This window comes from Pteronotus mesoamericanus, unplaced genomic scaffold, assembly GCF_021234165.1.
Source record: "Pteronotus mesoamericanus isolate MK-2021 breed Mesoamerican mustached bat unplaced genomic scaffold, CSHL_Meso_final contig_20, whole genome shotgun sequence".
NCBI lineage: Eukaryota > Metazoa > Chordata > Mammalia > Chiroptera > Mormoopidae > Pteronotus > Pteronotus mesoamericanus.
Genome location: NW_026555085.1, coordinates 89,431,212 through 89,447,550, shown reverse-complemented (window position 1 = coordinate 89,447,550; position 16,339 = coordinate 89,431,212). Strand labels below are relative to the sequence as shown.

At 41.5% G+C, this 16,339-nt stretch overlaps 1 protein-coding gene across 1 annotated transcript; it reads left to right on the top strand.

Moving 5' to 3' along the window:
- The first annotated feature begins 42 nt into the window (after positions 1-42).
- ADAT2 (adenosine deaminase tRNA specific 2) lies at positions 43-15,052 on the top strand. Its single transcript, XM_054568963.1, has 6 exons — positions 43-202; positions 7,896-8,000; positions 10,506-10,656; positions 11,858-11,964; positions 14,289-14,361; positions 14,475-15,052. Exons 1-6 carry the CDS (start codon positions 107-109, stop codon positions 14,516-14,518), a joined length of 576 nt encoding a protein of 191 aa, XP_054424938.1. The 5' UTR covers positions 43-106; the 3' UTR covers positions 14,519-15,052.
- Positions 15,053-16,339: the final 1,287 nt, after the last annotated feature.

Here is a 16,339-nt window from a genome sequence, read left to right as displayed (position 1 = left end):
GCCGTTTGACTCCCCCGGAAACGGTGGCCTGCACCCGCCGAGTTCCGGGCCAGCGCTCCTCCGTCGCCCAGGCTTCTGGCCCGGAGCGCGGCGGCCCCATCGCGTTATGGAGGCGGAGGCGGCATCCACACCGGCTGCCGGCGTTGGGTGCTCGGTGTCAGCGGAGGAGATCGAAAAGTGGATGGAGGAGGCCATGCAGATGGTGAGGAGCCCGGGAGGTGATGCCCGGGGTGGGAACTTCTCTGATCTCTTCCCAGCCCGATCATTTCAGCAAACGTCCCGGGTGCTTTCTCGTCACCATAATCTCGATGGCGCCACGTTCTAGGTAAACAGCTGGCTTTAGCCTATTCTCACAGTAGCCCTAAAGAAGGAAGAAGGGAGATGCATAAATTATTTATTTTTCACTGGTGCGAAGTATGCGTCAAATATCCCTATACAGCTGTTGCATCCCCTTCTTTACTGTGAACACACTCTCAAATCCGCCAAGGCACGTAATTTTGTATTTATGACCCCTTGAACCTATCTAGTAGAAGGAAGAAAGCTGAGCATGTTTCCGGTGGGGAGTAGATAAAAACAAATCCCTGTACAGCCAGATTCTACCATCTATCCATCCACCCTCCCTCCCTCCCTTCCTTCCTTCTGCCTTCGGTTCCGTACTTCCTCGCTCCGTCAGGACTGTTGATTAAGGAGGGCTCTAATCAGATTTGTGTATAATCCAAGCTTTACCCATTCTTATGTATGCCAGCGAGCTCTTTAATAGGGATAAAAGTGTATTTGGCATATATATGTATATGTATCTATATACAGAGATATATATATGAAATGCCCTTCAGTTTTACATTTCTCTAAAGCTGCTCTAAAAGAAATGTTTTTCATAACTTTTTTTATTATATTCATCCTATCCTTAATGGTCTCGAGACTCCTATAGCTAATTAATTCACAATTATGTCTTCACTCACTGCACAGATGTTTACTGAGTGCACATGTGGTTATTTAAATTAAGAGAAAATAAAATTAAATATTCAGTTCTTCAGTCACATTAGCCACATTTCAAGTACTAAGTAGCCACACACAAGTAGCCAACCATATTGGACAGTGCAGCTCAAAGAACATTTGCAATACTACAAAAGGCTCTATTGGGTAGCCCTGGTCTGAAATGGTCACAGTTCCATCTGCAGTATATAAGAACGTTCTGTCCTACCCCTATTCCCACTAGCCCTGAAATGATCACTTTTTAATATCTGGCAATGTTTCAGATGAGAAGCAACATCTGTGTGACTTTTTTGTTGTTGTTCTTTGATAAAGTTATCAAACTTTAAACAAACTTATCTACTTTATTGTTTTGTAAAATCACTATTTTTCATGACCATTTTCTTTTGGGTAGTAAGCATATAGTATAAGTTGTTGTTTTAATCATCGCAGTATCTAATTTTAAGGGTATAGGCTTGGAACCAAATATAAGAATAAGAAACAGTGTTACACTCTTACCGTGTTTCAGACACAGTGCTAGGCACAGTGTTTCATATGGGCTATAATATGTAAGCTCTACATATGAGGTACATATTATCACTGTCCTCATTTTCAGATGGGGACAGAGATGTAAATAAGTCCCCAAACTGGGAAGGCTGGTGAGGACGAGGCCGTGACTAGCCATCTGTTTTCACTGCCTGTCTGCACTGCATTGTGTTTGGTTGCTCACTGCTCTCCAACATACACTCTCCTGGATCTCTCTGCCTTTTTACTTTCATTACCCTGACCTACTATGTATTGAGCTTCCTAATTAGACATTTGAATTTGTTTTTCTTCTGTGAATTGCCTAGACATATCCATTGTCCAATTTTATTATGTTTTATTTTTTAAATTACATTGTAGAAACCTTTTTGTATTTTATGTCTATTTCTAGAAATAATTCACAAGGAAGTGACAGAGATACTAGTGAAGATACTAGTGAAGATATATAGCGAGGTTCTTCACTTGTTTATAATAGTGGAGATTTGAAACCATGTAAATGTTAAGCGATAGGGGACCAGTTAAATGAATCATCTATTCATACAGAAGAACACTGTGCAACCTTAAACAAAAACACCATGTGCTGAAAATATTACCCCCAAATAGGGAAATGTTTCTATTTCTAAATGAAAAGGGTAGACTGCTAAAATGTATATTAGTATAAATATATTTGACATTAAAAAAACCCTACAAGTATGTATATGTAGGCATAGAAAAAAAGCTTGAAAATCTTCTGCCCCAGAATAATAACTCAGTGGTTTTATTTTTGGATGTGTGAATTTTTTTACCCCCAAATTTTCTGTCTTGGACATTATCTTACTTTATAATTAAGAAAAAAGAAAGATTGAGTGTGTGTGTGTCTGTCTGTCTAGATTATCTATTTATCTATCTATCGAGAAAGCAAGTGTTCTCAAATAAATCCATTATATATTATTGTAGTATTCATTTTTCAGGTGCCTGGCATTAGTATAACATTGTGCTAGGTGAAATTAAGCCATACACTAATGAAAAAATTAATAAGTAATGTGTCCAGGGTCCAAAGTAAGAGATAGATATAAAGTGCCATCGGATAATAGGTGACAAAGCTCTGAGTGAGTCAGTTGACATCAATTTGGGATGCTTACTGAATTTTGAAAAGGAAAAAAGAGATATAGGTTGGTAGAAAGGAAGAGAAAGGCCGAAGAGCTCAGAGGAACTGATGAGTTCCAGGAAATGAAGGACTTTGTCTTTGGCTCAGAGGTGATCCAGCTGTCTGTCTAGAACAGGGCTCCCTAACCTGGGGCCCAGGTTTTATATGAGAGGTGGGAAACAGTATAAAAGAGAGATAAAGGTGCTGGAAGGAAAAAGGAAAAATCCATAGGAAAGCACGAAAGGCACAAGCCCAGCCACCTGGAGGCCTGGGTGGAGAGAGAGGCTGCCAGGTCTCTGCGGGGTGCCTGCCACCGCTTTCTTCTGGGTGAACAGGTCAGGACCTGGAACCCCGCTGGGCCATACAGGTTCTCTCTCTCCCTTTCCACTGCTGCCCACTCCCTCTCCACTTCATTTTTGGATTCTCTTCTACATGTTCGAAGGGGCCACAGGGCCATACATAGTTTTACAGAAAATCCTTGTTAGGTGGTCTCCCCGTTTGTTTATTTTCTTGCAGTATTTTTATTCTTAAACTTTCTATGTCCTACTATCTTGCTAAATGTTTCCCTCTCCTTTTGTCCCCAAACACTGAGGAAGTAGCTGATCAGTGGTGACTGGAGTAGAAACCAGAGGCAGGGCCGTGGCAAATTGCCAAGGAAACTGGCGCCTGGTAGGTGCTCCACAAATACCTGTTGAAAGAATGAATGAATGGCGCCAGATGGCCTGGGCTCTAGTCCCAGCCTCTCACATGGGCAAATTCCATAACCTCCCCATGCCTCAGCTTCCTCATCTGTAAAATGGGGAAGATCTTCAAACCTCTCTCATAGGGTTATAAACCAAATATATTAATACTTATCAAGTGCTTAAAATAGTCCTGGGTCAAAGTAAGTTTTTCAGTAAATTGTAAGCTCTTACTATTTGTAAGCGCAGAATCAGAACACTTGCAATGTAGCCGTAACAGTCTGTTGGAACAGAAGCTAAACATTTAACCTACAGCTAAGTCCCTCTTCCAGCCACTGGTTTCCATTCCCATCACTCTTCCCAAATTGCCTCTGCCTCATGGCCCTTCTTTCTTGGCCCATTTTCTTCTTGGGTCTTGGATAACACCAGACCCTCCTGGCTTTCCTCCTACCTCACCAGGCATCTCTTAATCTGCACTCCAAGATGCTTCTCATTTATCCCACCTTTTAAAAAAACTTTTTATTTGAAATAATTACAGACTCACAGGAAGTTGCAAAAAAAAAAGTGTACAAGGAAGGCCCATGTACCCTACACTCAGTTTCCTCCAATGGTAACATTTTACATAACGTTAATACAGTATCAAAACCAGGGACGTGACATCGGCACAGTCTGCGAGTTTATTCAGATTTCATCAGCTCCATATGCACTCGTGTGTGTGTGCATGTGTATGTGTAGTTCTGCGTAGCTCTGTCTCATGTTCAGTTTGCTTAATTACCAGCAGAGCTGCTCCATAACCACAGGTTCCTGGCTGCTGACCCCTTTCATGGCTGCTGTCCCCTCCTAAACCCTAAACCCTGGCAGCCACTAGTCTGTTCTCCATCCCTACAATTTTGTCATTCAGGAAAGTTATAGACAAGAATATGTAACCTTTTAAGATTTTTTTTTTTTCATTCCACATAATTTCTTTTAGATCCATCCAAGTTGCCAGGTCGATCGATAGCACATTCCTTTTCCCTGCTGTGTAGTTTTCCCACGGTGTGGCTGTACCACAGTTCATTTAAGCATTCCCACCGAAGGACATTTGGGTCATTTACAGTTTTTGGCTATTTTGAATGAAACTCCTACAAACATTCATGTCTCTATATGAAATGATCTATTCTATGAACCTAAGATTTTATTTTCCTGGGGAAATAAATGCCCAAGAGTGCGATTTCTGGGCTATACGTTTAGTGCATGTTTAGCTTTTTAATGAACTTTCAAACTATTTCCCAGAGTGGCTGTACCATTTTATATTCCCACGAGCAGTGCACCAGGGATCCTGTCTCTCCACAGCCTTGTCAGCCTTTGGTGTTTTCACTTTTCATTTTAGCCGTTCTGTAGTGCTGTTGCATTGTGGTTTTAATTTGCATTTTCCTGGTGGCTAATGATGTGGACATCTTTCCATGTACTTATTTGCCTTTTTTATGCCTCCTTTGGTGAAATGTCTCTAAGTATTTTTTGCCCATTTTCTAATGGGCTTGTTTGGGCTTTTTTTACTTGTTGAATTTTGGAGAGTTCTTTACCTAGTCTAGATCTTTGTTTGGTGTGTGGTTGGCAAATATCTTCTACTAGTTTTAGTTTGTCTTTTCTTCCTCTTAATGGGGTGTATTAGTTTCCTATGGCTTTTGTAACAGATTACTACAAACTTAGTGGTATAACACAGTGCAAGTTTATTCTCTTACAGTCCTGGAGGCCAGGAGCCTGCCATTAGTTTCTCCACAACCTATGATGCAGCAGGGCACAGTGCCCTCTGGAGGCGGATATATTTCCTTGTCTTTTCCAGCTTGTAGAGCAGGGATTTTCAACCTTTTTCATTTCATGGCACCTAAACTAAATTTCCACGGCATACCAAAAAGTGTATTATATTTTCTGCCAATTTGACAAAAAACTGGTGTAATTTTGATTCATTCACACCAGATGGCCATTGTTGTGTGTGTGTGTGTATGTGTTTTAAATTTGGCACTCTAAGGGAAAAGGCGTCAGTTACCATGATTAAGTGGTCAGGTATTGCATGTTTTAAAACTCCTTGCAGCACACCAGTTGGAAATTGCTATTCTAGAGGGACATTCCTTGCTTGGCTTGTGGGCTTTTCTTCCATCTTCAAAGTGGACAGCATAGCATGACATCACTTTCTGCTTTGTGGCAAATCTCTCTCTGCAATCACGTGACTGCATTTAGGGCCACCAGGATAATGTCCTTATCTCAAGATCCTCAACAAATATTTGTTGGACAGATACATGATTTGTCTCCCACGTGTAGCTGGGTTATGTGTAACTCCAAGCTTATTTTAAGTTGCATTCTTGGTGTGACCGCACTTCACTTCTCCACCCTCCGCCGCTGCCAGTCCTCCTCCTGGCTTCCTTTCAGTAGTGGCCTGTGGTGCATTTGTGCTGTTCATTTGGAACCCTTCGGACTTTCAAACTCGGAGTAAACGGGGCATGCTCTCGCCTTTTTTCAGAACTGGGACAGAATCAGCCCGTGGGTAGTTCGTGACGCGGCTCTGAAGAATGCAGTCTTACTGCTTCAGAGACGGTCGCCTTACATCTCTCTGGCCCACCACTCCAGAAGAGAAAGGGGAGGTACAGCTGGCTGCCACATGTGTGCCTCTCCTTTTCCCCTATGGCTTGCCCGTTGAGCCATAGCTTGAAGGAGCTCAGGAGCCCATGTTAACATCATGATAGGACATTACTGCTACGATAGATAAAGTATAGCTGTGAGTAAGAGGCTAGTGAAGGAGAAAGAACGCTGTTTTCAGCAGTGCCTTCAACTTTGGACTCCGTACACCATATGGAGTGCGTATATATGTCCTATACTTACATGGGGATCTAGGCTTCCAAAGTGTCTCCTGGGCTGCCGAAATAAGAAATGCCATGCCTTTCTAGAAACAGCTGGTTTTGGATTCTTTTAACTGTAGTGACGTGGAAGTGATTGTACACTAACCGAAGGGTCCCACCTTCCTTTATTCTTTCTCAATGGATGTCCCCAGATACAACCTACCTGCTTCTGCTGTCTGCTGGAAAAAATTATTCTCTCATGGCCCTGGGCCCTGGAGCTGCTGTGGTTCACAAAGTGGAAGGGCAGGAAGGAAAATGGACAGTAGGTGATAGAGGGAGGCTTTGCAAATAGCATAGTTTGCCATTCCTGGGATGGTTGTGGTGGAACTGTTCCTAGGCTTATTTTTCAGTTGAGGTGTACTTTACATGCAGTGAAATGCGCAGGTCTTAAATGCATTGTTCATTCAGTTCTGAGTGATGTAAACACCTGTGCAACCACACCCTGATCGAGATAAAGTTTCCTCCAACCCAGACAGTTTCCTTATGTCCCTTCGCCATCAGTCAGCCTGCATTTCCCCTCCACGCATGTCGCTGTAGTTTCGTTTGGCCCAGCCCAGCACTCCTCGGGGACGGAGTCATGCAGTCTGTGTGCTTCGTCTTTGACCTCTTCTACCCAGCATGTCTGGGATTCAGTCACGTGGTTGTATGTCAGCGGTTTGTCCCTTTTTATTGCTGAGTAGTGTTCCCCTGTGTGACGAGACGACGTTGGTTTATCCATTCTTTTTTTGTGGACCCCTGTGCTGTTTCCAGATCATGGCTATTACGAGTCAAACTATTATGGCCATTCTTTTACAAGTTTTCTTTCTTTTTTTTTTTTTTTTTTTTTTTTTGTAGACATACAAAGTGGAGCCAAAGGTTTACAGTTATTCATATGGAAAATAAATAGTACAAGAATTCATAAATAATAATTCATAAATAAAAGTAGGTTTACAGTTGTTCATATGGAAAATAGTACAATAATTCATAAATAATAATACAAAAACAAACTCTGTATTTCGCATACTCACAACTGTCACCTACTTCCCCCCCCCCCCAACCTTGTATAGTCCCTTTTCTTAAATAAATACTCAGGAGTGGAATTTGTCTATAGGCGATATGCATGTTTACTTTTTAAGAAAACTTCCAAAATGTTCTCCAAAGTGGTTGTGCCATTTTCACCTCGAATGCTCCTCAGCCTTTCTTGTCTCCCTTAGAACAGAAATTGGGGAGGCAGGGGGACCTCCAGTCTGGTCCCCTTAATGCTATTCGAACTCTAGAGGATATTTTCTGTCACTTTTAGAGGAACGAAATTAAGCAAGTAGAATTTCAAACAGGAAAGAATTTTAAGAAAGGATTTATAAATATTATTTTTTCTTTTCTTTGCAAATACATGTGCTCACTCTGAAAAGGTACATAGACCCTGGAAATTTAAGAACAAGAGTCAGTAACAGTCTCTTGACCCCCTCTGCTTGCAGTGGGGGAAAAAGAAAATCAGGGGCTCAGGAACTGGGGACGGGAGTTCTTCCCTGAGCCTCCCTTGGGACGGACTCGACAGAGAACGGAGGCACTGAGTCCTGAACTGTGTTTGAGGAAAGGGCAAGGTCAGTTGCATTTGTTTGCTCTAGTGTTTATCATGTGTTTACTGCTCATGCTGCATCTGTTTCTTTCCTGTAGACCTTTCAAGTGTTGAGCATTACATCTGAGATTTTCCACTTTGTTTTTCAGGCCAAAGAAGCCCTGGAAAACACTGAAGTTCCTGTTGGCTGCCTTCTGGTCTACAACAATGAAATTGTGGGGAAGGGAAGAAATGAAGTTAATCAAACCAAAAATGTATGTGCATTCAACATAGAAATGCAGACTCAGGGCAGTGAGGGTGGGAGCGGAGCGAGGTCACCCCAGCCGGTGAGAAGGGGGGCCTGTGTGCAGTCCTGAGGTATCAATGGAAGGGTCGTGTCCCTAAACCGCTCTCCCTCTTATTTTTTAATGCCTTTTATTCTGATTGTAAAAGTGACACATGTTGATTTTTACAAATTTGGAAAATTCAGAAAAATTGAATGGACCCATAAAACCTCTGGAGCTAATTTTCTGTTTTATGGAGCTTTACTTTTGCGCTTGAGTGAAACCCAAGGGGCAGCTGTATTCCACTGGAGCGGCATCAGTGTGGGAGAAACGAGTCCATCTCCATTTTAAGCGAATCTAATTCAGGAAAATTTTACCTTGCAGAATAGACCAACTCAACTCATACTGCATTCATGATAACTTTAAATAATGTGTTGCTCCTAGTAAATTAAAAATCACCCTCAATATATAACTTTGGAGGTAAAAATGATATATAAAGAAGCTATTCCTATTGTAGGTAAGTTATCAGAATAAAGTCTCCACTGCCTGCTCTCTCTGTACCTACTCGTAGTGCGTATACTTCAATAGGTTGTGGGACTTTTCATTTACAGTGGTTAGGTGGAGAAGGTCATGAATTAAGGCAGTACTGCTTGACTGTGGTGTCACAGTGGTATGCTGCAGTAAGTCTAAATGAAGTATCAGATTTTATGATTATAAGAAATACTAGGTGGTCTCGGGCAGCTGATCACCCTCATGCCCTCACTCAGACTTTGATCTTGTTGTGTGATCTTGGGAACCAGGGAACAAGCTGGGGTTGATACTGGTCCTATGTGGATGTTAAAGTCCATCCATCGCGTGTATCAAAGGTAAAGCTGAAATTTAGCAAAACACATTCAAAGCGGTAACTCAGGTTCACAAAGCAGTTATTATGTAGATGTCAAAATACCTGTGAGATAAGTCATAAACATAATCCAGCACTTAGTGAATATGTAAATACTTATATTTGGGAGTAGAATTTTATATTTTAGATAACTGTCACATCTCCTTATTTGTATTTTGTCGTTTGGTATGGTATCTTTAACATGAGAACTTTGTCCTAACAACATCCATCCTACCGCCAATGACCTGTGTTTCTCCTTTACTTTGAAATGACCTGGATTTATTTTGGTATTCCGTGTCCTATAAAAGATTGTCTGATAATCACAGTATAGAAAGCTACTTGATACCAAGCGAGAAGACCTGAGTCCTGCTTTTGGCTTTGACACCACCACCACCACTTGTCCCATTTGTGTGTTTTAATACATCTTAACAAAGCTTCTGGTTCTTCAGCCATAAAAGAGGAAGTTGATTGAAATGATTCCGTTCAACAAGTGCCTATGGAGAACTACAGGGAGATTTGATTTAGTAATTCTGAATCCGATTTTTAAAGAGCACTCGAGTTGGGGAAACTTAATTTTGAGCTCCCCCTTTGGTTCGGGTATGCTGCCAGGCTTGGGAACCTCTTCTCTAAAGTGCCTGCTAGCTCTGAGTTTATAGTTCTGGCTTTCATGGGACTTGGGCCACAGCGCCAGCACTTTTCCCTCCCTGCCCAACATCACAGGTCCCCTTTCTGCTTACCCTACCAGACTGTACACTTGTGGAGGACAGAGACTTTTTATTCCACACAGAATTTAGCACAATGGCTTGTGCATAGTTAACACTCAGTATCAGTTTATTGATAAATATGATGATCGTGAGTATTATAATCAATTGTCACGCGGCAGAGTATATATGTAGCGTTATGTGGCATTAGCTTCCTGTAGTGTAGAGTCATAGATGACCAGTGTACTGCATTTTATGTATGGGTAAACCAGGGTTTAGAGAAGATAACTTGCCCAAGGCCACATAATTAGTAATGTCATGGTCAGGATTCAAATTTAAATGTGGTTGATTCCAAAGCTTGTGTGATTTTGCCTATATTCTGCTGCCTGCAGGAGGTATCTGAGACCTAACCCCAAAATCTGCTTCTCTTTAAAGTCGGCCTGCATATAAAATCTAATCCCAAAGAACGTGTGAGTGATGACATTCCCGTAAGCTGAATAAAGATTTGCCCAGAGTCAGGTCAGTGACAGCCTTGAAAACACATCTGAAACGGGAGCACATGCTTTCAGCAATTTCAGGCTTTCCCTAAATGTTAAGACGCTAGGCTTACCATTCTTTTTTTTTTTTTCAAGACATCTTCTTTATGGCATTTTAATCGAAAGAGTGTCCCTCAACTTCTTAGGTACTTAACTAAAAACATAGCCTCATTCGTATGGCATTTCAGATTAAATCTCTTTTGTTGGTGAGGTTATGGTACTTGACCTGGGGAATATGTTGTCACCTGCTAAGGGTGTTGAGAAACCTCTATTCTTTAAAAACGTTGGCAGAGACAATAGGCCCATTTTTTGGTATTTATTTTTGAGTATTTGGTGAATGTCACAAACATTGACAAGGTGAGCTCCTCTCTCTTTGCAGGCCACTCGACATGCGGAAATGGTGGCCATCGATCAGGCCCTAGCCTGGTGCCGGGGCAGCGGCAGGAGCCCCTCCGAGGTGTTCGAGCGCACGGTGCTGTACGTCACCGTGGAGCCCTGCGTAATGTGCGCTGCCGCTCTCCGCCTGATGAGTATCCTTGCGCTTTGCGGGTTAACGTCTGTGAACTTGAAAGTGGCCACTTACCCATTCCTAATATAGGAAAACAGAGACGAAACATTCTAGGAGGTGATCTTTATGAAATATAGTATCCCTTGGTCAAAAATTTTTTGAGAAGATTTTTAAATAGTAAAATGACCTCGTTTAAAAAATATCTATGAAGATGTAACTAGTAAATAAGCTAGAAAAAGAAAAGCTTAGCACTAATTTCAACTGTTATGTAAGGACAAATCATAATGTAAGTTAAAGTAGATTGTAAAACTGCATAAGAAAAGGTCTGAAGAACATGCTCCCAAGTCTTGCCTTTAGATAGCAGATTTTGGTGATTTAAAAATTCTTTCTCTGTTTATGTTTTTATTTCTTTATTTTTGTCATAAAAACCTATGACAAATATGAAAAATTTTAAGTGAAAAGCCAATGCAAAGTAAAAAACAAGTCACTTATGATATAATTGTAAATAAATGGGACATCAATAATGTTACGGCTCTTTGCATTGTGTCTTTCGTAGAATAATTGACACAAGTACTGAGTGCAGCACGTTAGTCTGCTAGGATTTAAAAAAATTATTTAATAATTTAAAAACTCAATTTCATACTTGCATAGTTTTATCTACTTCTTTTACTATGTATGTATGAATCATCTGATTACCTTAAAAATAATGTGGAGGGTTTTGAGTGTGATAAAACGTACAGTCCCCGCTCTCTAAAATGGGCAGCTACAGGCGACAAGGTTCTCTCCCCGTCCTGCTTTACAGAGTTACTCATCCTCAGTCCATTTTGTACAGGAGCACAGGGTGTATTTTATTTGAGGAAAGAGCAGGGACCAATATGCTGTTTTTAAAGGTGAAAATCTCTGGATTAAATTCTTGCCTCTATCCTGGCGAAAGCTCTGTAATGATTCCAAAAAAACTGATTTAGGAAAAACCAAGAGAGAACATGAAAACTGTAAACATTTACCAGCTACCTATTTCGTTTTCATTATGCTTATGATTGTGAGATATTAATTTCTAAATCCTTTAAACCTCTTTTGTGTAACTTGATTGTATGATATTCAACCTGAAGCTTAAGCTTAATTGTTTTTAAGAGTAGCATGAGCTTTGCTCTCCGGGATGGCTGGTATAAACTCTACTTTTGTCTTGAACTGCGCATTCCCTGGAGAACCTTAACTCTCCTTATAAATCCCACTGGTTGTATATGGCTGTCAGAATGAACGTTTTGGTGGTTGTGGCTCTGTTCTAGATATTGCCTCTGCTGATTTACCAAATACTGGGAGACCATTTCAGGTAATGTGAACTGGTACACTTTTCCCTTCTTTCTAATTTCTTTGATCTCATGACGGGCTTGCGAATCGTGCGTGTGTGGTGGGTGTACCGGAAGCCATGCTAGAACTAAGACAGGCTCCAGGGCTATGGGTCCAGTTCTTTCATGCTTCAGTGTTAGGTGACAGGCAGTCATTTCCAGGTGAGTGCCTAGCTCAGAATCAACAGAATCTCTGGTGAAAGAGAGTCCTCAGCCTCCCAAGGTATCTACCAACAAGCTTCACCCAAGCCTTCAGGTATGTTTGAAGGTGCTACCCTTATTGGCGCTTTCACTCAGTGAGCATCCCCAGTCTGTACTGTTTGTGTGACACTTGGCCACTGACAGTGACAGTAGATGCCATTTTCCATAAACACAATATTTTTGCACACATTTAGTAATTTTTCTTGACTGCTATTTTTGGTGTGTAGCAATCAATACCTCTATTCTCATATTTTTTTCTGCCCTTGGTATCTGAGAGAGTAGTCTCAGTGGAGTCCCGGGAGCACAAGCCAGTGAGGATAAGGCGGAGGAGGAAATGAGGGCCCCAGAAGTGAAGACCACGATTCTGGAAAATTCTCAGGAAGGAGCAGGGTAGCAGCTTGCCTGGGACCGGTTAGAAGGAAGGTCTTTGGGTTTCTCCCCAGCTTTATTCAGATATAAATGACATGCAACCTTGTGTAAGTTTCAGGTGAACAACATGACTTGATAGACGTATTTATTGTGACATACTTTCTTCACCTCATATAATTACCATTTTGTCATTGTTATGGTGAAACATTTAAGCTCTACTGTCATAGCAACTGTCAAGTATGCAGTACATCACTGTTAACTGTAGTCACCGTGCTGTATCTTCAATTCCTGGAGCTTGAAGTCCTCTTATGAGGCAAAATTTGTACCCTTTGGCCGGTGTCTCCTCATTTCCGCAACTCCTGTGTCCCTGGCAATCACCATTCTGCTGTCTGTTTCTAAAAAGAAAATGTGACATAAACACTCACATGTACACACACCCATGGAGTATTATTCAGCCATAAAGAAGAGGGAAATCCGGCTGTTTGGATAGACCAACAGGGGTGGACCTCTAGGGCATTATGCTAAATAAGTCAGACAGAGAAAGAAAAGCACCGCATGACCTCACTGACACGTGGAATTTAAAAACATTGAACTCATGTTTGTTTGGATGGGGAAGGTTTACACAGGCTCTGGAGGCCCAGGCAAGAGCCGACTGAAGGCACAAGAGAAAAGGAGGCTCATTCTGAGCAGTGGACGGCGCCTGCCAGTCCCCTTCCTCTCCTGTGTGCTGCTTCCAGGTGTGCCTCCCTGAAGTCTCTGCTCATTGGAGCTTCTCCTGCACCTGAGCCGGGTACAACGTCTCAAGCCCAAACTCCTCTGGCAAGCCTTCGAAGCCCTATGTGTTTTGACCTTGTTTTATCTCTCTCATTTTGTTTCTTGTACTCCCTTAATAATCACCCCTGCCTCCATCAGCTGGTTTCTTCATATTTGCAACCCAAGTTCATTCTTACTCTTTCAGCGATATGCCTTGTTCAGCCTCTTTCACTGTCCTCTGTCCTTAAAGCAAGTTCAAGTTTCAAATCTTTTCAAATCTTCACTGTTACAACAGTTATTCTTTCACAGGCTGATCTTTTCTCCCCAATTAGATACCGAAGATAGAATAAACAGAACACTTAAAAAAAAAAATCCTCTATAGTAAGGATTGACCAATTCTTTTTTCTGTAAAGAGTCAGATAGTAAAAATGATAGCCTTTAAAACTCATTTATGTCTCTGTCACATGTTCTTTTTTTTTTAACAACCTTTTAAAAATATAAAACTCTCTTTTGTCTATCATTTTTAGCTGTGGACAGCCAACCATAGCTCTACAGCATCTAACCATTAATGGGTCACCAGTAAATAAGAGCAGGTAGAAATAGCTAACGCGTCATGAGCACTTGGGTGGGGGGGGAGCGCCAGGTACCCAGCAGGTGTTATTTATTCTCATTTAATCCTCACAAAACCCTTCTGGGTTAATTGCTATAATTACCTACATTTTACATATGAGGAAACCAAAACATAGAGTTTAAGAATCTTACCCAAGATCACATAGCCAGTAACCTCAACGGTAGTTGATTGAGAGTGATGTTTGACAGGCCATCCAGCTATTCTGGAAATACACTTTCCTTGTAGTTAATATACTACGAAGTATATTAACCTCTGAAAAATGTTTACGTAATTATGTATATATTGCTCTTTTTATGGAATACAGCACACATGGTCCTAGGCCTATGTTCATTCTCAACTTTCTCATTTCATTAGTGCATTCCTGGCTATCGGGCTGAGGAAGCGGTGGAAATGTTAAAGAACTTCTACAAACAAGAAAATCCAAACGGTCAGGTTTCCACTACTCTATATAATGTCCCTCACCTAAAGCACATCAGTATGAAGAGAGTCTGATATGGGCTGACCCCCTCATTTTCTCTTTTCCTCCCTATCTTTCCACAGCACCCAAATCAAAGGTTCGGAAAAAGGAATGCCAGAAATCCTGAGCTTGATCTAATGAAGCACGAATGCTGCTGGATGAAATTCTTGGACTGAAAGCTGCTGACCTCACTGGATCATATGTTATATATTGTCTGTAACCCATGGGAAAAGGATCTCTCATCATTGCCTCTGTTAAAGGAACAAATTAGCACTTTAAAAAAGGCAGACAATTGCAATCAACTACTAGCTTTTCCATGAGCTGAATATTTTGAAAAGGGGAAAAATTAAAGATTGAGGTGTTAGAAATTAGTAAGCAATGCAATGCACTTCCTGCCAAAACTGTGACGCCCAGCCCAGGAAAGCACTGTAGGAAATGAGCACCGAGACTCAGTTATCGGCCTGTCTGGACGGGGCTGTGCGGCTGTGGACGCCCGGCCCACGCCTGGCACTGCAGAAGCGAGTCTTCTTTGCAGCCACTATGTTCTCCCAGGGTGTTGGGGGACCGTGACTTCCTTGGACACTGTACATGAGTTGTATACATGTAGACCGTGATTATATGATCCTCAGAACAAATTTTTTACTTTTATAAAACATTTAGAATAAATGCCTATTTTAAAACAAGTGCTTAGGTGTGATTTTAAATTGCAGCATATTGCTAAAATAAAACCTTATTTGTGCCTTTTTCGAAGATGGATCGTCTTAAAAATAAAAGACGGATGCATAATTGGGACAATTCCATCTTTGTCACTGAGCAACTGCACTGTGAATCAGTGAGTGAAACAGGGACTCTTGCCCTCGTGGAGCAGGGAGATAAATAACAATAATGGCATGTTAGGGGGTGACAGATTATCGCAAACAGAATGGGCGAGCCATGGGTGGTGGGAATGCTCGTTGCACAATGAAATAGAATGGTCAGTTTGATCTGAAGTCGAATACAGTTGTTTCTTTTCATAAAAGCCCAGATTTAGAATTTAAAATCTAAAGCGGTAAAATGTGCCCACATCCCTGGACAGGGTGCCGCAGCAGGGTCCCCCGGATCTGCACGCTGCCTGACTGCAGCGAGGCAGGCGCTGCTGACAGGGCGGCTCTGCAGAGCCCGGCCGCAGTGCACCGCGTCCGTCCGCCCAGAAGGGGGCCTCGCCGCTCCACCAGAAGCCCCGCTCCAGGCCCTGGACCGCAGCTCCTCAGCTGCGTCTCTTCAGTGGATTCATTTCCTTGATGCAAAGCATCTGTATTTGTTGGTTCTGCCGTTTGAGCGATGTCTCTGACTTGTTTGTTTTGAATTACATTACAGGCTGGAATGTAATTGTGGTGAAAGTATTTTTATATTGCTCGGAGTAGCAGCTAATCACAGTTACATGCTTCGGAGGATTTATAATTGCTTGATTTTGTATGTGTGTGTTTTTAAGTGCATTTGAATTTTATGGAGAAGAATAGGCATGATTTTAAATCTATAGTAATGTTACATATAACTTCAATTTCACCTGCTTTAAAAATTATCCTCTCGTTAAATTTTAGTGCTTCGACTACTTTATTCCTATTTGCAGTTGGTCATAATTCATTTCTGGCTCCTTATGGTTTTCTGCAGGCAGACTTCATAGCATCTATTGTCTTCATATCATTTTCTGGAGAATTATTTGTAGACAAAAACACCTTGTATCTTTCCCCTAGAGAGTAGCACCCATTGTGTCTGGCTAAGCCTCTTATCTCAAGCAGGTTCTTGGTAAACACGTGATAAAATCATTGACTGAAATCTGAGGGAAAATGAATAAGGAGAATATCTAGGATAAAAAGCCAAAGCCAAAATTAGTATACGGTTATTTTAACCCAGAGATAGTGATGACTAAAAGGATCTAGAAAATAATAAAACTATGAACAGGGAAGGA